The sequence below is a fragment of the Schistocerca gregaria genome, chromosome 7 (genome assembly GCF_023897955.1).
Source record: "Schistocerca gregaria isolate iqSchGreg1 chromosome 7, iqSchGreg1.2, whole genome shotgun sequence".
NCBI classification, from domain to species: Eukaryota; Metazoa; Arthropoda; class Insecta; order Orthoptera; family Acrididae; genus Schistocerca; species Schistocerca gregaria.
Genome location: NC_064926.1, coordinates 452,337,578 through 452,357,275, shown reverse-complemented (window position 1 = coordinate 452,357,275; position 19,698 = coordinate 452,337,578). Strand labels below are relative to the sequence as shown.

Sequence of the window (19,698 nt, the reverse complement as noted above, 5' to 3'; positions counted from 1 at the left end):
GGTTCCGGACTGAAGATCCTAGACCCACTCGACCGAAGGCCAGTGATGATATCGATACAAGTCAGTCTGCTAATATAAGCTTACAAGTTTTCGCGACCGTTGTCACTGATGACACTATCTTTGAGTCGTTGCGCTGCCTCATATTCCTCTTCAGTGCTCAACGTTTCGATCCCTCTGCTGGGATCATCCTCAGGTTCCTGGATGGCCACAACATTTCGACGGTTGCATTTCAGGAACAGACATGTGATTTACACGGTCCAGGCACATTAATGTGACGAGCTGTCAAAGCCTGAGTAACCAGCTTCTTCAGCGTGTACACCTGTGAGACGCGCAGCAAGATAGACAATGTGGTTCTGGGAGGTAAGGATGTGGGGTCATGCCGACTCCAGCTGCACTAGCTTTCGTGGCTCAGGATCGTTGGCGCGAACAGTCCGATCGAGGTTATCACAGAGATTCTCGACTGTGTGTAAATCCTGGGAGTTTGGTGGCCAAGGGAGCACCGTAAACGCGTCCTGGTGCTCTCCGAACCACGCCCGTACACTGCGTACAGTGTGGCACTTTGCTATGGCCTGCTGACAGATGCGGGAGGTAGGGGAAAAACAAACTGCACGTACTCTTTCACATGGTCCCCAGGGGTAGATGTGTACTTGAGTAGATCCATTGTGCCCTCCAGACTAAAGAGATCACTCAGGGAATGTCACGAAAACATTCGACAGACCATAATGCTCGCTCCTCCAGCCTGGACCCTTGAATCAGGCGTCTACTGCGGAGGCCCATACGTCAACAACGTTCGCTGAAAGATCATTGAGGGGACAGTGTTGGTAGCCGCTTGGGTCACCTGAACTGTCACTTGCTCAAGAGTTCCACGTCTATTCACCTGTGCCGGCCGTAGTGCCCGAACGGTTCTAGGCGCTTCGATATGGAACCGCGCGACAGTTATGGCCGCAGGTTCGAATCTTGTCTCGGGCCTGGATGTGTGTGATGTCCTAAGGTTGGTTAGGTTTAAGTAGTTCTAAGTCTAGGGGACTGATGACCTCAGCTGGTAAGTCCCATAGTGCTCAGAGCCATTTGAACCATTTCTACTCACCTGTACACATCTCTGTAGTTGTTGTTGATCCCTGATCTATGGTCGAGGTGCACCAAAGTTGCCTCTGCACCAGTTTTGGAGAGCGCCATTTTGTTATGCAAACGAACATTTTACAAACTTAGACGTTTCGGAAATGATTGCACCTACGTCCCGAAAGTCAATGATCATATCATTTTCGACACCAGAGAAATCAGCCCATTTCTACATTTCGAAAAAGACTGCACTGTTTTCAGCGTTCATACGAAACGCTTTAAGTTAGTGCTGCCGCTTGCCGTCTGAGTGTGGTTACTGCACGTTGGTTTAAAACATAGGCGGTGGTAACATTAATGGGACTGGACCGTGTATTCACTCTTCTCTGTACACTTGTCGCGTTACTCTCCATAAAAATAGGAGATCGGGCCAAGCCCAGAGATGGAATGTTTTGCCGAGAAAGGGAAATTTTCAGTATTCGCGTGAGCATGTAGTCATAGCGGTTTCAGAACATCACAGAACTATTTTGAAGCCAAATAAAATTTCGTAGATGCGTAGTGATGTCTTTTCCCTTATGCAGTGATGGTGATAGGGGCCATTACGTGTGTCTACAAATGCTGTAACAGTTCTTTCACCACGGCCAACGCGACTGACTGTTTTTTTCCTCGTTGTAGTATTCCATCTTTGAAGAGAGTGTGGACTACTGGACTTGGCCTGAAAACCTTACTGCCGCGATCTCGAAGTAGACTGCGGCGTTTAGCCCACGGGACATGGCACAACACACGGTCAGCTCGGCCGGAGCAGAAATTTTATAGCTCGCTGGCTGCCAGGGAATGCCTCTTGCGTCAGCTGCTGTGGATGCAACAGCAGAGCGGCGCCGGCCGGTGCACCTGCGTGCTCCGCATGGGCGCCAGAACGTTCTGGAGCAGACGGTCTATTCTCAGCGCGTCGCCGGACGCCGGTCGCCACAGACGCCCGACACCTTGAGTCAGCGCCCAGAGCGTTCTCCCTTCCCCCCCCCTCCCTCCCCACCACCGTCTAATGGCGGCCGGCGTCGCTGGCGTCGCGACGCTGCCAGCTATCTCTCCCGCTGCGTCTGCGTTGCCAAGCGACCAGCCGAAAACCCCATCCACAGTCAGGTGTCTCCACGGCTACATCGCGCTGGCGTCACCGGCATGTCGAGCCTACGTTGACCTCCACGAGGTTCTACACCTATACTCCGGAAGCCATTCTTAAGCCGTTTGCACAGGGAGCGTGCATTCGAACGCCGAGCTTGCCGAGTTTCTGACGTCATAGTGGGGAATAGCACATTGGGGAGACTTTCCGAACGCGCAGAGTAATTTATCTTTACAATCATTTTTCAACAGTTTCCTGCAGCTACACACCAAAGCTTCCCCGACTTTTAGTTTCCAGTTACCAACACTTCCACAGAGCATTAAGGAAATGTGATCACTTATTTTCACCGCCGATAGAGTCCTTCAGTCTTTTCTTCACCTGCGTTTCGATATCTCTGAGAGCTTAATGGAAGACGAATTTACACTTGTGGACGATACATTCGTAGCTGAAGCCGTTATCTCAACCGGAATGTTACGCAGACGAGTGCCTACGCATAAGGCAGTTTATCTTCAACAGATTGCAGGTTTATGTCAGGGAGTGGTTCCACTTTGTAAAAGCCCAACAGCCACGAAAGTGAAAACGATCGCAAATGTATAACCAGACGGAGAAAAGTAGTGGCGGAGTGAGCTGAAAATAAAGTGCTACAACGCTGATAAAATGTCATTTCTATCGCAGGAGACCTAACTACGAGCACAGAATTGTGGAACTGCGTTGGTAAGTGAGCGCTGATCCAAACTGACTACCGAAGATGATCGAAAGTGTACAAAAGGAGGAGACCACGAGTTCCGACTGATCTACCTACTCATGCAACACTATTTCAGAAATTCTGAACGTTGGATGAGGGAGAAGTGCTGTAGTATTGATTCACTGGAGGAAAGCAACTCTTTAAATTTTATTTACGTCTTATAGCAGCAACAGCATACGCTGCTGCTGTAACAATTAGCTGGTTTAAGTAAAAACAATTGTAATGGGGAATAACTAATCGTTTCGCGTCTCTACATCAGTGGTCCCCAACCTTCCTGAGACCATTACCCGCCCTTCCCCCCTCTTGCGCTATCCAACACACCCCTCCCCCCACCTCCCGCTCCGCCATTATCAATTGTCTACATTAGCGTCTAACTACACTTTAGAATGAAAAACTATTTTCTTTGATTGCTGCATTTTAGAAGTGATGAAAGATAAATGATACATAGTTTTTGTGCGTGTTTTATTAAACCATTAAATATTGTGTCGATGAGACTGTTGATTCTGCTCATTTCCAACATTTTTTATAGAATGATGAGGAAATTCCCAGTGCATTGCCAGTGCTACACACAACTCCTTCTCAGAAAAGAAAGCGAACTGTTCACACTGAGGGTAGACCCTTGTTACAAAACATGCTTCCTCTGGAGCACTCCAATCCTTAGTGACACTTGCTTCACCCACAATCTACACCCCTATCCAAAATCAACTAAATTAAAATGAGTGAATTATACTGTACCATATTCTTTGTAAATCACTGCCGCGCGGGATTAGCCGAGCGGTCTAGGTTCGGCAGTCATGGACTGTGCGCCTGGTCCCGGCAGAGGTTCGAGTCCTCCTCGGGCATGGGTGTCTGTGTTTGTCCCTAGGATAATTTAGGTTAAGTAGTGTGTAAGCTTAGGGACTGATGACCTTAGGAGTTAAGTCCCATAACATTTGATACAAATTTGAAATTTGAGTTTGAATTTTTTGTAAATCACTTGATTGCTGGACTTCTGACTTCCGAACTGGTAGAACTTGGCGAAGACTTCAGGTTGGCAATGCATTGTGTCCTATCTACTACCACCACTGCTGCTAATAATGCTAATGAAACAATTTCTGCAACTACACAGGACTCGTAGAAGGCATTTACATGATGTATTTAAGCGTTTGTAAAGTGTAATCTCAATTTTATTCTCTTAGGTGATCCGAACAAAGTTTGGATTATGTGACAAAGATGATGCTTCGACATTCGTAACCTCCACCACACTGTACCATGATAACTTACGTAATTAGTATTACAGTGGTACGATGTAACGATAATGGTAAAACTCTTTTAAAAATAATTACGTTTTGTAACCGTAACACAAATGTTTTTACTCTTCATAAAATTATATTTTACCTCTCAGGGGATAATTACCCCCAGATTGGCAACAACTAGTTTGTTCATGAAGTTAATTTGTTTCACCGACGCTCCTTCAAGAAATAAATTATTCAACTTTTGAAGCTGAAGCCTGCAGAAAGACGATAATTTATGGAAGATTATAATAGTGTTGTATTAACGTCCTCCTGGCGGCAAAGATATTATTAGAGGGAGATCACAAGCTCGAATTGATTTAAGGATGGTAAAGGATCTCGTCCGTGCCCTTTCAAATGAACCATCCCTGCATTTGCCTGGAGCGATTTAGGGAAATCACGGAAAATCTAAATCAGGATGGTCAGACGCGGATTTGAATCTCGTCCACCCGACTGCGAGTCCCGCGTGCTAAAAATTGTGTATATCTCTCGGTTGTAGTCGTTTAGGCCGTGTATAGTGTATGGCTATGGCCTCCTGAATCCATCGATTCCGATTCGCGTGATAGTCGTAGGATACCCAACGTCGCGTACAGCAAGATAGCAGAACGATGTATCACTTTCGACTGTCCACCATCCTGTCGCTGTGTGAGTCGGACGCATGCTGGTCAATATTTCTGCTTCTTGCACGAGGGACGACACGATCTTCTATATCCACTGCATAATCTTTCCTTATATAGAGAATATAGACGAAGTCATTGCCACCTATATTGTTGAGCCGAAAGGTCAATCATTTGATATGGAAGCATGTACTTCATGGCTATTTCACGATTTTTGTATGCCGCCTTCACGGTATTGCCAATTTTTGGGCTAGGAGGCTACGTTGTTGTTGTTGTGGTCTTCAGTCCTGAGACTGGTTTGATGCAGCTCTCCATGCTACTCTATCCTGTGCAAGCTTCTTAGAAATAGCAAAATGGATGAATATGGAAAGCGGTACGACTGGCTTAGTGCCTACACACGTGTTGATAAATTCCCCTCCAGGAAAAAAACGGATGAAGATGACGTCGATTTTAAACATTCACCGCCTGTCAATGGAGCTGAAGTGTTATGTTTGGACCTTGAGTTGCAATTTTCGGGTGCTTGAGTGGCATGCTGAATAAATGACGCATAGGTGGGCTGCCAAGTGCAACGAGTATATAGAACGCATGACAACTAGCGCGGCCTCGTAACACCTCCTACGCAACTCGTGAAATATCGCCGTCACAGGCCTCTGACTAATGTCCTCGAATGGTGTGCGCGCCCGTTTCTAGACCTCCCTGTCCCGGCCCACTCAGATGCCGCTAACATGACACCTTTCCCTGCTCGTAAACTAGAAGCGATTACACGCGAAGTAGGACGGCATTAAATCTCGCATCTGAATATCTCTTCACGTAGCTACTCTCCGACAGCGACCTACTAGCGACCAGGCGGTCGCAATAAGAACATACGCTCATGACCAGTTGTGCAATAAGTGCGGGACAAGCCAATGGACAGCTTCAGTGGGGGTGTTACGATAGAGGACACAGCAGTGAACATTTCACCTCTTGCAGAACGCAACACATGGCCCTTTGCTAAAGAGCATAAAACTAACAAAAGTGACTACAAATCCACGCTGAAGTGCCCACTGCTTAAAACTGCGTAAATTCGCAACCTATCCTAAGCGAATAAAAAGCACTAATTGCAAAATACGCCGTAAATGAAGATGTCTGACTGTTTCCATTAACAAATCTATAACGTCACTAAACAGTTCTCCAATGTCGCAATATTTTTTTCTTTTCGTGTTTTACCCTTTCGAAGAATTTAGTTTGCCGGCCGAAGTGGCCGAGCGGTTTCAGGCGCTACAGCCTGGAACCGCGAGACCACTACGGTCGCAGGTTCGAATTCTGCCTCGGGCATGGATGTGTGTGATGTCCTTAGGTTAGTTAGGTTTAATTAGTTCTGAGTTCTAGGGGACTGATGACCTCAGAAGTTATGTCCCATGGTACTCAGAGCCATTTGAACCATTTTGAAGAATTTAGTTTCGTGTACTGTACTGAAAAACAAGTGGGACTAATCAGAACGAAGAGCGCAAGAGGTCCACTTATTCTTTTCTTTTTGCATTAATTACTCTACTGATTTAACACCTTTTCTTGCTCGTCTTCGCGATGCGACTTGTCCCTTATGATGGGAAAGAATACAACTCATTCCTCTTTGTAGAAAGGTTAAAGGAACGGAAAACGAAATCAAAATCTCTATCGTTCATCTGATGCAGGTTCCAAAAATATTCTAAGCTCGAAAATTATGACGTTCGTCGAGGACAAGAAGATTATGTCTTTAAAAATCAGCGTAGGTTCAGGAATTACTACTGGCGTGAAAAACTGCTCGATTTGACAAACAAGAACTTAAAAATGACAGTTGTAGGTAGATATGGCCTTCTTCGATTTTCGAAAAGCGTTGAAGACTGTTCTATGTCGTTGATGGCGAAGATATGGAGATATGGAAGATCTTGGAACTGGGATATGGCTGAAAGAAGTTTTGACCATTAGAACTGAGTGTGTTATATTGTGCGACGAATGTTCAACGGAAGACCAGTCGTTTTCTTTACGTTAGGCTCCATAACCGCTGAAAAATCGAAGATTGGAACCGTGTTTTCCCACAAAATGAAAAATTTAATCAACATCCACTAATGGCGTACTTCGCGTTTCAAATCATTGTCCAGTGGTACATTTCTGCGCAGACCACGATTGAGTTTTTACATACAGATGCATCAACCGACACTTTATCACGGAAATACGTCCACTAACGTAACGAATATTAAGTAATTTCGGTTGACGTATACGTAGGCCAACATCTCATCACCGCAGTAAGGGTGTAGAGATGCATCTGTATGCTATTACCACTTGACAGTGGCTTAAAACACTTAATAGTCGTTAGGCGGACTGTAGTAATTTTTGACAAAAAGTTTGCTGCTACGGTGGAACCAGCCTTTTAACTTTCAACACGTTTGCCAACAGACCTGTATGCAGACCTGCGTTGGAGGTATTCTCATATGGGGTGTGTTCACGGAGAATAAAATGGGTCGAACAATTGAATGACCTACCGTATGATTATATAGTTACTCGCTTATCGAACCCCACAGGCAAACGTAGCTTTAAGCAAGATCCCTCGCTTCCGGAGTTAGAAAAAGGGCATGAGGAACACTCAATAGCACATAAACGTACTCGTATGGTGTCCCAATTCAGCTTACCGCAGTCCTATTGATAACGAATATCCCTACACCCACAGGGGCACACATGGACGCAGCTACAACCGCAGTCCTTCATGAGTAGGCGTGGCGATCGACTGGTCACGAGCCAGGAAGGATCATGGAAGCTACACCACTACACGTCACAGTTATCATGGCGAAACAGGGATGCTACAGGCTGCGGTTGCTTAAGAGTGGAAAACAAATTCCACACCCATTCGTGTGCGGTTTCATTCAGAGAAATGAGCAGCGTTGGGAGTGGAGGTGAACGGACAGCGGCGTCCCACGCCAGCGGGGACAGGGCCGGCTTGCAGAATACGGCACGTTGGCCTGCCTTGCCCACGGCCGCAAAGCGCCTCACTTCCGCCATGACGTCACCGCCCAGTAAGGCACTGACTGCTTCTTGCGGACCGCCAGCCGGAGCTAACGTTGCAGTCTGGACAGTGTGCAACGCCTCCCGTCCAATTCAGATAGCTACGCACTTCTTAAGGAACGTGGAAAATGGTTTCCACACATCTCTAGTTTCCAGAAACTATTCTGTATCATCAATCTAGATCGCATTCACACGCCGAACTGGAACGGGCTGGCGACATTCACAAAGCCTACTATTTCTGGCAGTAACAGGTGGAGCTACACATGAATTACAGTAGATACATCAAACATATACTGTCTCTTTTTGTCAAAACTTGTACTGCATATGTTAATCAACCTTCCCTACTGTGTCAAGGGCTCTCAAAATGAAATAAAAAGTATTTCGTACTTGCTTTTTTATCTTTTATTATTATTTTTTTTTTTTTTTTTTTTACAAATGAGAAGCTGGTGCAGTATTTCGATGTGATAAAGGGTACAGGTGTTAACCAAGAAACCGACAATGAAATTTTAGTGGGCTCAACGTTGCATGAGTCATGACGTCTACTGTTTATGCGTTGATCATCTCTGCGCGAGCGCCTGTGTGTGAGTGTGAGTGTGTGTGTGTGTTTCAGTAAACATCCTCGCCAGATGGAAATACAATAAAAGCCACGCGCAGCTGCCGTGTAGCAGCCATTATTTATTTGCAATTTCCAGTTTCTGGAATGTAGTGGCAGTGGAATGTAGTTGAGATAGGAACCGCAAGTTGTAGTATTTAATTTACAGTTAACAGGTGTGCACAAATAGTATGGGAAATTACCCATTTATTTAAATTTTGAAGCTATTCTTGAGAGATTATTGGCAATTTTTGTGTTGAATTTCTAATAAAATATTCGCCAAAAGAATTTCCCTCTTAGAGTGTGATGTGGAATTCCATCTGAATGTGTTACCTCGTGTCTGCATTGTTACAAAACGGGTCTGCTTCAACACTGCATCCTTTCCTGTCTATGACAATATCATGTGTAGCCAAAAGCATCTAACTATGTGACCTTCTACGTTGATGTATGTTTCCGTTTCCTTACTCCAGTATTCTCCATTCATTAATTATTCCGTATGCGCATTCAACAAATCTTCTTGTTTTGGAATGCATATGATTTATAAACTTTTCCTATAGTTCAAACACTTCTGCCGGCCAGAGTGGCCGAGCGGTTCTAGGCGCTTCAGTCTGGAACCGCACGACCGCTACGGTCGAAGGTTCGAATCCTGCCTCGGGCATGGATGTGTGTGGTGTCCTTAGGTTAGTTAGGTTTAAGTAGTTCTGAGTTCTAGGGGACTGATGACCTCAGAAGTTAAGTCCCATAGTGCTCAGAGCCATTTTTTCAAACACTCTTAATTAAAATGTCTTCTCAAAGTCTCTAACAGCGGGATGCTATATCTACCGAAACTACTTACGGCAGTTCATGATGCATTCCCTGAAATTTTGTTGGTGGAAGTATTAAAAGCTTCACATTCCTCTGTTTTCCACACAATTTGTCTGAACAAGCCTTACTGTAAAATTTGGGGTTCGCGTCAATAGCTGCTTTGAGTACAATAGAATAATGGTGCTCATTTTAGATCATGCTGCCAGAATTCCATCTCTACATCCTACTCAGTTATGGAGCATTTGGCTGCCTGTGCGTTTAAACTGAGAAACAGTTGACGTTCGTGAATTAACTGGAGCAAGATAAACAAATTTCTTTCACCACTAACAATACTGTCGACACTCCTACTTTGAGTTATGATCGTTGTGTATGATGGAAAATTTCAGAAGATACCCTGTAAAAATATCGTTAGATTTACAATTATGATACGATCGAAACATTTTGTTAGACTAACACAAAACGATTTAGTCCGTCTGCTATCATGGGTTTAATATTTATTTCTTTATTTACAGTTATCTGACATTACCAACTAATACCCAATCCACGAATGTGGTCTATCGATCCCTCCGCATTCACCAGGAACTCTATTGGATCATCAGCAAAAGCTCTCCTAGGACGTTCTGGAAATACGAGGTGAATATGCTTTTCAGTACCACACCCACAACCACTTTGTTCAGAAAATGGGCACACTTGCCATAGTTGGTTCTTATTTGATTAAGAACACACGAGATCTTGCGTGACAATTCAAAGCCAGGTGGCTTGGTCGACATGCACAGCATCTTAAATTGTTCCGGAGTACCATTTATCTGCTGTCATTACTAGTATCACAGCCGTTGCCAACAAACATTCCTCCAGTTGCCAGGGTGAGTGGCGAGAGCGAAGCCTTTCTCTACTGATGATTGGAACGTCTGCATGAATTGTTTTTACTCCCGTACAAGTTCACTTTCCCGACACAGAATTAGAGGTGGTATGTGGATGAGTATGGCTAGCTATAAAATAGGCGGGGTCTGATCGTATCGCTTATGATATGCATGATACGGTTGAGTTGCGTGCCAAGACCTCTAATTACCCTGCACATGGTGCTAAACGAGTTATATATACCGGTAACCAGGCAACCATCGAGTTCTCCTGGTGAATACTACGTCGGAACAATGGTCTCTAGCAATAGGCAACGGAAGATCCATATTTTTATGTGGAGTTATTTTTACTTTAATAAATACAGCAACCAAACACTTTTGTATAGCATTGTTTTTTCCACGACGTGTTTTGGACTTTCACCCATCTTCAATACATTTATACAATTCTTCATCAATACGTTTTTGTTGACTGCATTTTGAACGCTGCATCTGCATTCCAGCTTGTAAACTGCAACTCCTTTTTTCCTCCTTATATCATAGCACATACACTTTTAGCTTCACTGATGCAGCGCAACATCTGCCCAGTCGCCAATTAGTGCTTAAGTTCAAGCGCCCAGTTAGATCCGACGGGTGGCCTGTTCTCAACGGGAAGAGGATATCATGTGTCTCCAAAATTTTGCTCTGTTGCATTTTAGATAACTTAAAAATTACGTTTGCGAATTTGGTAGGCTGTTTGCAGTGTAATTAACGCTCGCTGCATTGCAGCTGCCGCTGCTCAGATACAGCCGCAAAGTTCTCATTGGTGCAAGTATCATAAGTCGTTTTTGGTGTGTGATTAATACTGTCAAGACTAATGGCAGTGTGATACTTCAGTGAATATCCATTAACGACTTGTTCGAAACTTCGTTTTAGACTAGCGAAATAAGTGAGAAGAAGGCCTATGAAGTATGAGAAATGAAGGTTTTATAATTCTTCATTGTATTTTTTTAAGAAAGATTCACTCTGACGCAAGTACCCAGTGAATGATTTGATATAAAGACGCGATCCCCCTGACGAGCGCCACCAGAGAAAAAGAATTCCAGTTGCTTCGTATCCATCGAGATTGCACAGTGACTAAGGAACAGGACCCGTGTGGGGGAGAACCTGGTCGTCGTATTGATACCGGTTCTCTGTAGATTCCGGAAATGCTAAGATGGTTCGTTACGCAAGACTAACGCTGTATTCCTTTCCATATTTGCCCAACTAGAGCAGGGCACCAGTGACCTAGATGTCGACGTAAGGTTTGGCCATAACCTGGCTTAATTTTACAGTTGATCCACAGCTGTCATGTTAGATGTGAATCGGCCTGTAGAAACTGTGTCAAGACCTCTCTTCGCTTCGCTTTTAGTATCACTGGAACATTACTCAGCTCCCCTGCACTTTTGACGTCACTTAAGCCAGTTTCTCGTCTGTTACAATCGCACGGACGTAGCAATGCTGGCTCCTTCAAGCTAGCTTCTCCACGAACAGTTTGTCTCCAGGAGAACACAAGCAGTGCACCCTACCGTTACAAAATTTTCGCATCCGTTAGTTTCCCAGTCGGACGAAAGATTGCACTACTTACAAATTTACGAAAGAATTCTTGTAAACGATTTATCCATCATTTCATGTCCGACAGACGTTCTTGATTAGCACTGTTCATTTTGACCACACAGAGTTTCGTTTCTCACAGATTCTAAAGAGTTAAAATTGTGGAAAATATGATCACAATAAATTTAGCCCTTCCACCAGTTTTGATAATTTCATCTACCAGGGAAGCTACTGGAGACAGCGGCAGTGGCTATTGAAAGGGATGAATGATCGTTTGTTACAGTTCCTATGAAAGTTTTAGTTTTATTTATAATCGCATGAATTGTTAACAGTTATTTTGAGAAGCGATGAGTCATTTAACTGAGTGTGGCTCACATTGAACACTAACCTGAAAATCAGGCATGCACCTCAGGAGCAACTCAAAGCAGGCATAACAGTTGATTTACTGGTACAAAAATAATCATAAAATGTGGTCACACAGCATGTTGATCGATATTTCTGTCGAGGCTACGCTTTTATACCGGCGTGTATAAAATACGACGCATTTGTAACAACCTGAACACCGGCTTCAATTTTGGAGACATATGTTCATTGAGAGATTTCAGGGGCTCCAGCGACAATTTTTTAGAAAGGTAAAAAGTCTGTCCCTACCTGGCAACAAAAAGGATTTTGTTTCTAATTTTATACCACAGCGGTATTCAAAACTACATGTCTAATACTACAATGATTACCAAAGAAATCATAGGTAATGACTCTTGCGTCGAATGTAATTAAAAATGGTTCAAGAAGGCAAGTAGTCAACTGTGTAAGATATGTTTTCAGAAATTCATTTGTCTTCCTGAATTTACATGCGCAGGTAACTTAATTAGATCGCGTTGGTTGACATTTTAAATTACTATCACGGAGTTCTTGTCGTTAAAGTCCTTTCAATGTGAATTACAATCTTCTCGGAATACTTGGAACAATGAACCTCATTCGATAGCTTTACCGATGATGAGAAGTCATCAAACGCGCATTTATTCTTTGGTGTCCCCCCGTTGCTCCCTTTCTTTAATACTGTTGTCGTAGAAACAGATACCCTCTTTCATCGCTAATTACTGATGCAAAACAGGCAAAAAGAAAGATTATTCTAAATGAGAAAGCGTGGCGGGAAGTTTTTCAGAAACAGTGTCACGACTTATGCAAATCAGTAAGGAGCCTCCTATTTAATCGAAATTCTTAACTTAACGTCGATAAAACTGATTAACCCCAGTATTTGTGTTTGTCAGTAGATAACTGACACGGTCTTGCTTTTCTCTTATTTTTAATTCATATTTGCATGCGATGTAGCAAAAGCTACCTGGGAGGAATAATTTTCAATTGATATAATTAAAAATCTATTTTAACTCAGTATCTAACAGCTACTTTCTTTATCTCTATCTCCCGAAGTGACACGTTGTACTTTCATGTCAGTCTGTGAGGTTTTCTTGGATACAACTTCTTAAATGGAGATATCTGGATTCGTGCAAAGTGTCTGTAAAGACTTTTTAATCACCGTGAATGTTTAAGTCACTTTTTTCCAAACTTGCTGCCAGTATCGTCTATCTCCGTTTTTTGAGTTGTACGATGTTTCCGTGACGAAAAGCGGGGAATTAGTTACATGGGAGTAAACGTTGTTTGCCCTTGTAAGTTCAAAAATGGGTAGTTCAACGTCACATGCCGGGTTCACTGGTAAAAAATTCAGAAGATCCATCACCATGTTACCTGCCAACAACTTCTGCTAGAAGGCGTCTACTGAGACACTGAATGTGGCTTGATATCCAACTTTCCGCAATGATCGTAGCCTGTGTTTGTCTTCCCTTGTAAGGTCTGCACTCGGCGTGTGGTAGCTGCGAGCTTGGCCTGTATTTTATTGTACATTTTTTATGCCCTCCTCTCCCCTCCCATTGAAGACAGCTTCCGCTGCGGCAGGGGCCAGACTGTGGAACGCCCCTGCGGGCGACGAGCAAAAAGTGAGCCTCCACCGACGACGCCCCCGCACTTCCGGTCTGCTCTGCCCCTCTACTTCAAACAGCGCGCCGTCTCTGTCGGCAACAGGAAATTGAATTTTCACCGCTCACCGCAAGAATAACCCCGCTTTACGTCCTGTGGGCAAACCACGTACTGTAATCACAGTAACCACGAGTACACCCTGGAGATAAACATTAGCATCTGTGTCCGTAAGCTAGCTCAGGGTGTGTCGTGGAAAGTATTTCGTGTGCCGTCGTCATTTCCCTCGTTTCCTGTTCCAGTCGTGGTTCAAATGGCTCCGAGGACTATGGGACTTAACTTCTGAGATCACCAGTCCCCTAGAACTTAGAACTACTTAAACCTAACCAACCTAAGGACATCACACAATCCATGCTCGAGGCAGGATTCGAACCTGCGACCGTAGAGATCGCGCGGTCACAGAATGTAGCGCCTGGAACCGCTCGGCCACTTCGGCCGGCGTTCCAGTCGTGAATGGTGCGCAGGGAAATAAAGGTATTCTGTTAAGCCTCTGTGTGACCTCGTAAGCCTGTAACTTCGTCTTCGCGACCTTTCAGTGAAATTCACGCAGGACGAAGGAATATATTGGTTGACTCTTCTAGGCTCGTACACTCGCGGAATTTCAACAGTTATCACCGTGATGCATGACCCCTCTCTTCGGCGTCTGATTAAGTCGGGTGAACGTTTCCGAGAGGCTTTCGGCCTTGCTAATCTATACAAGACGAAAGCGTGGTACTCAATCACTTGTAACATGCTTCGTGGGGCGACTACACTTCTGGAGACTCTCCCATTGAAGCTCTTCCTGCCACCTACATTTCCTACCAATGGTTTTCTGTAGTCGTTTCACTTTAAATCGTTCCGTGCTTATACTCCCAGATATGTAATGGATATGACTGCTTCCAGTGACTAATCACCAACCGTGTAAGCAAACACTGTTATTTCTGCCTATTTATGCACAACACATTACATTTGATTGCACCGGTCAACCGTCAATCATCGAACCAAACGTCGTTCGTGTGCACCTCATCCTGAACTTCAACTGTCTGCCGTATCTACTAACATACTCCGCAAGCCACTGTGAGGTGCATGGTGGTGGACGAGTTGTGTTAATGCTAGTCACTTCTCTTTCCTATTCTTCTAACAAACGGAGCGACGAGTGACAGTCCGTATGCATCCGTACGAGTCCTGGTTCTCCTCTTCTTGTCTTCGCGATTCTTAACGCCAGATGAACGCCGGTGGCGGCAGGATAGTTCTGAAGTCAGCTGCGCATGCCAGTTTTCCAAACTTCCTCAATAGTGTTTCGAGACTTTTCTAAATACATTAGTACCTTCGCGAGCAATCTCATGCGAGCTTCTGATATTCTCCACTAGGTCATTCATATTATTTTGTGTTGAAAACTAATAGGGTACTGTTATGAGCAACGATAATTGTGCCGGATCTAACAGTCTGTGGAGGTGGCATTCACAGTTACTCAGACTTTGTTATTTACCCAGACTGATAAAGAGCAGAAGTTGTAGAAATTAGTGTTCGTCCCACGTCTGGTGTTATAAGGACAAATGTTCTGTTCGAAGAATAATAGTGCAAAGAACACCCCGTGGTCAAAGAGTCGTGGGTTATGCACGGACCACGCGAAACCCTGGAAGCAGGATACTTGAACGAGGAGTTGAACACGTCTTCTCCCATATACAAATCCAGTAACTTAAGCAGTGTGCCATCTCACTTTTTCGGAAGAAACCCAACAAAGATCAGACAACAATACTTCATTTCCAGAAAATCATTTGTTAGTCATGCTCACTTCAAAACAATATACAACTAGAGGGCACCAGCATTAAATTCATTGACAACACTACATAAGCCTACTTTCAGAAGTAAGTTGTTTAGAGCGCTTACTTTTTGTTATAGAAGTTTGTAAATGCCGAAGAAACCACTTGAAGTGTTCAAACAACTATAATTTCGACAATTTGAACACGTACAACACAAAACAACTAATTGCATATTAAAACATTCCTTACTCTGCATCACCGGACCCTATCGTTAACCGCAATACAATCACAGAACATAATTAAAGATTTTCTTTTTTAATTCAATAATAAAAATAAACTGATGCACCTTGCAGTAGCTCTTCTGGAACAATAAACACGAAACAAATTACATGAAAGTTTTGAGGCTGTCTGCCATTAACAGAATTTGTGTGTTACCGTAACTTTAGCTCTTATAGTTCGTGACTGTAAAATATCAAGCGAGCATCGAAATTATCTGTTAGTCTGTTACTAAAGCACCGGTGCGCTTCGTTAAGAATAATAAGTGGGGTAACTAGAAATACCGAATAAAATAGAAAGGAAAATCTCTCCGGTGGCTCACTGAACAGTTAACAGAGTTTAGTACTTGACTTAATTACAATGCGAATCATGCACTGACCTGGTTGTGCTCTTCGTGAAGAAGTTGGACTCCCGGTTCATCAGTTCGGACCTGAAGCGCGCCATCTCTTCCTCCATTTTGCGCATCTCGGCGTCAAATCTTTCGCGGATGCTGCTGAATTCTGTGTCAATGACGCTGAAGTCTCCCAGCTTGATGGGGATATTCCTCTTCACGCCGTCCGCCATTGTTCTTGTCGTAGGAGGTGAGTCACACGCGGCAGATGAGACTAGCAAAAAAATTAAGCGTGAAGTGCGAGTAGCCGGTTGCTAGAGTTCACAGTCAACTACACTGTATGCTGCCTTCCAGCGATATACCGCGCCCGCCCCGAGGAACTTAGTTAAATACCTTAGCTGCGACAGCTGCGCCTCTAGCGGCAGCCGCCGGAACCGGGGCGCAGTGACGTAGCAATCGATAGTCGCAGGTCGACGGAGCCACATATGGAAAGTGTCGAACGCAAGGAGAAACAGGTTTCAGAGGGGCGTGGAGGCACATGCGTTACGTTACCAATGCCGTAGGTCGCTGCCACGTGGCAACCAGAAATGCAACGCTTTTTGGTGCGATCTCTGGCACATTCTCGTGCAGGTGTCGACGCGAGGGTGGCACCGCTGACGTAGCGGCTGCTGCTGGCGTGGGTTGGCGCCAACACATCGCCAGCGTCATGACTAATATGTTTCTTTTTGGCTGCTAGCAGTGTATCCGTGTTCAAGCTACAGGATGGTCAACGGCTCGTGGAGACCGACTAGTTATGTAGGTTATCAACTGATAACGTCGGTTACTGGTTACGTAAATACACCTCCAATATTACCAGATTTGTTAAAGCGGACTAGAACCTATGAAGAGTGGTATTTATTTTTTCCACACGACAACCAATAAACTTCGGAGAAACAAAACGATGATAGAAACTTTTATAGCACGAGAAGTTAAATAAAAACAAATTCTGCAGCCTATTTACATTTGAACCTGCTTACAGTAGTCGTTTTGCTCACCTTACGTGATTTTAAGTCCCTTACACTTTCCTCCACTACCAAATTGACGATTTCTTGGTGCTCAGTATGTCTCCCATCAACCTATTCCATTCTTTAGTCAAATTGTAAGATTTTTTTTTTCTCCACGGATTGATTCAGTCCTAATCACATGTCCGATTCTTACATCTAATTCATCGCCCTTCTGTAGCACCAAATTTCAAAAACTTCTGTCTTCTTGATTGTACCGTTTATCGTCCGGTTTTTACTTCCGCAGAATGTTATATTCCAAATAACTTAAGAAAAGACTTCCTGCCATTAAAATATACCCTTCACGTTAACCACGTTCTCTTTTCCAGAAATGCTTTTCTTGCTATTGAAAGTTTGTATTTTATATCGTCTCTTCGTCCTGTATCGGTATGTCATTAATGCATTTTAGCACCTGTTGGAGTGACGGAGTTCAGTTGTTGTTTGTAGATCTCATTATCTTTCTTATTTCTGGCATGGCGAGGTCATGGAAAAGAGCATTTCAGTTACAAGAATGTCATACGTTGCTTTTTGAAAACTGTGAGAAAAATAAAACGAAAGAGAAGATGAGAAAATGACTAAGCGTAAGAAACTCATAAGAAAGGATGTCATCTTTTAAATTGTATTGCTATCTTCTTTGGTAGCTATGTTCCTTGCGTTTGTTCATTATGCTCTCGTGTTCCTTTGTGTTCCTTGGTTCAAGATACTAAAAAACTGACACAGATAATTCTGGTAAAAGATGAACTTTTAACGTCTTCATCTCACTCAGAAGGAATAAAATAGTAGAAAATGCAAATTACATCTGATGATGGACTGCCAGGATACAAAATGAACGCCGGCCGTTGTGGCCGAACGGTTCTAGGCACTTCATTCCGGAACCGTGCTGCTGCTACGGTCGCAGGTTAGAATTCTGTGTGTGATGTACCTAGGTTAGTTAGGTTTAAGTAGTCCTATGTTCTAGGGGACTGATGACCTCAGATGTTTAGTCCCATAGTGCTCAGAGCGATCTGAACCATTTTGAACAATCTGAACACGAATATATGTGACGTGGTTCGCGTAGGTTACAAAGGGTGTCTCAAAAGGTACACTGTAACTTTGATGTACAATAGCATCCAAACTAATTGAGAATATTCTCACCATGTTTGGCTTATGTGACGCACAAACTCACAAAGTTTTGATTGTGTGTATTAGAAGTCATGAGTGAAGGATGATGGCAACGGTTGAGGAAAAACCTCTGTGTTTGGAACGGTTTATTCAGACCAAATCGGACACACTGGTTGAAATGAACTTCCAAACGCGGTAAAGAAAGCAACCATCACGTCGATACGTAGGCGATTCAAGCATTATATCCAGACAACAAGTGTTGATGTGAAGTATCACACTGGACGACGTGGAACAACTGATCCCAACACAGAGTGGATGCGGCTGGCTTTTCAGCGTTCAGCAAGGAAGTCTGTCTGGACTCGTGTCGAAGGAGCAGTAAACCCCCAGGGCGAGCGTGCACCGGGTCCTTCGGAAACGTTTAAAGATGTATTCATAACGATTACAACTGTTGCACGTATCGAAAGCATACTACAATACACTACGGGTGCAAATCACTGTGGACGTCCTTCACTGCTTAGACGAGGATGGAATTTTCTATCCAACCTAGCATTTTGCGTGTAACGTATGTTGTTGTTGTTGTTGTTGTTGTTGTTGTCTTCAGTCCTGAGACTGGTTTGATGCAGCTCTCCATGCTACTCTATCCTGTGCAAGCTTCTTAATCTCCCAGTACCTACTGCAACCTACATCCTTCTGAATCTGCTTAGTGTATTCATCTCTTGGTCTCCCTCTACGATTTTTACCCTCTACGCTGCCTTCCAATGCTAAATTTGTGATCCCTTGATGCCTCAAAACATGTCCTGCCAACCGTTCCCTTCTTCTAGACAAGTTGTGCCACAAACTTCTCTTCTCCCCAATCCTATTCAATACCTCCTCATTAGTTACGTGATCTATCCACCTTATCTTCAGCATTCTTCTGTAGCACCACATTTCGAAAGCTTCTATTCTCTTCTTGTCCTATTTATCGTCCATGTTTCACTTCCATACATGGCTACACTCCAAACAAATACTTTCAGAAACGACTTCCTGATACATAAATCTATATTCGATGTTAACAAATTTCTCTTCTTCAGAAACGCTTTCCTTGCAATTGCCAGTCTACATTTTGTATCTTCTCTACTTCGACCATCATCAGTTATTTTACTTCCTAAATAGCAAAACTCATTTACTACTTTAAGTGTCTCATTTCATAATCTAATTCCCTCAGCATCACTTGATTTAATTTGACTACATTCCATTATCTTCGTTTTGCTTTTGTTGATGTTCATCTTATATCCTCCTTTCAAGACACTGTCCATTCCGTTCAACTGCTCTTCCAAGTCCTTTGCCGTCTCTGACAGAATTACAATGTCATCGGCAAACCTCAAAGTTTTTACTTCTTCTCCATGAATTTTAATACCTGCTCCAAATTTTTCTTTTGTTTCCTTTACTGCTTGATCAATATACAGATTGAATAACATCGGGGAGAGGCTACAACCCTGTCTCACTCCTTTTCCAACCACTGCTTCCCTTTCATGCCCCTCGACTCTTATGACAGCCA

General features: G+C 43.7%; 1 protein-coding gene across 2 annotated transcripts in view; it reads right to left on the bottom strand.

The window, feature by feature from the left end:
* The window catches only part of LOC126281171 (heat shock protein Hsp-12.2), a 99,423-nt gene extending 82,817 nt beyond the window's left edge, over positions 1 to 16,606 (bottom strand). The window contains exon 1 of one of the 2 annotated variants that reach the window (XM_049979852.1): positions 16,069 to 16,606. In XM_049979852.1, the coding sequence (XP_049835809.1) occupies positions 16,069 to 16,253 (185 nt within the window). In that variant the 5' untranslated portion in view covers positions 16,254 to 16,606. The remainder of the gene's footprint in view (positions 1 to 16,068) is intronic. The other variant, XM_049979853.1, reaches the window with a different exon arrangement.
* Between the last annotated feature and the right edge of the window lie 3,092 nt (positions 16,607 to 19,698).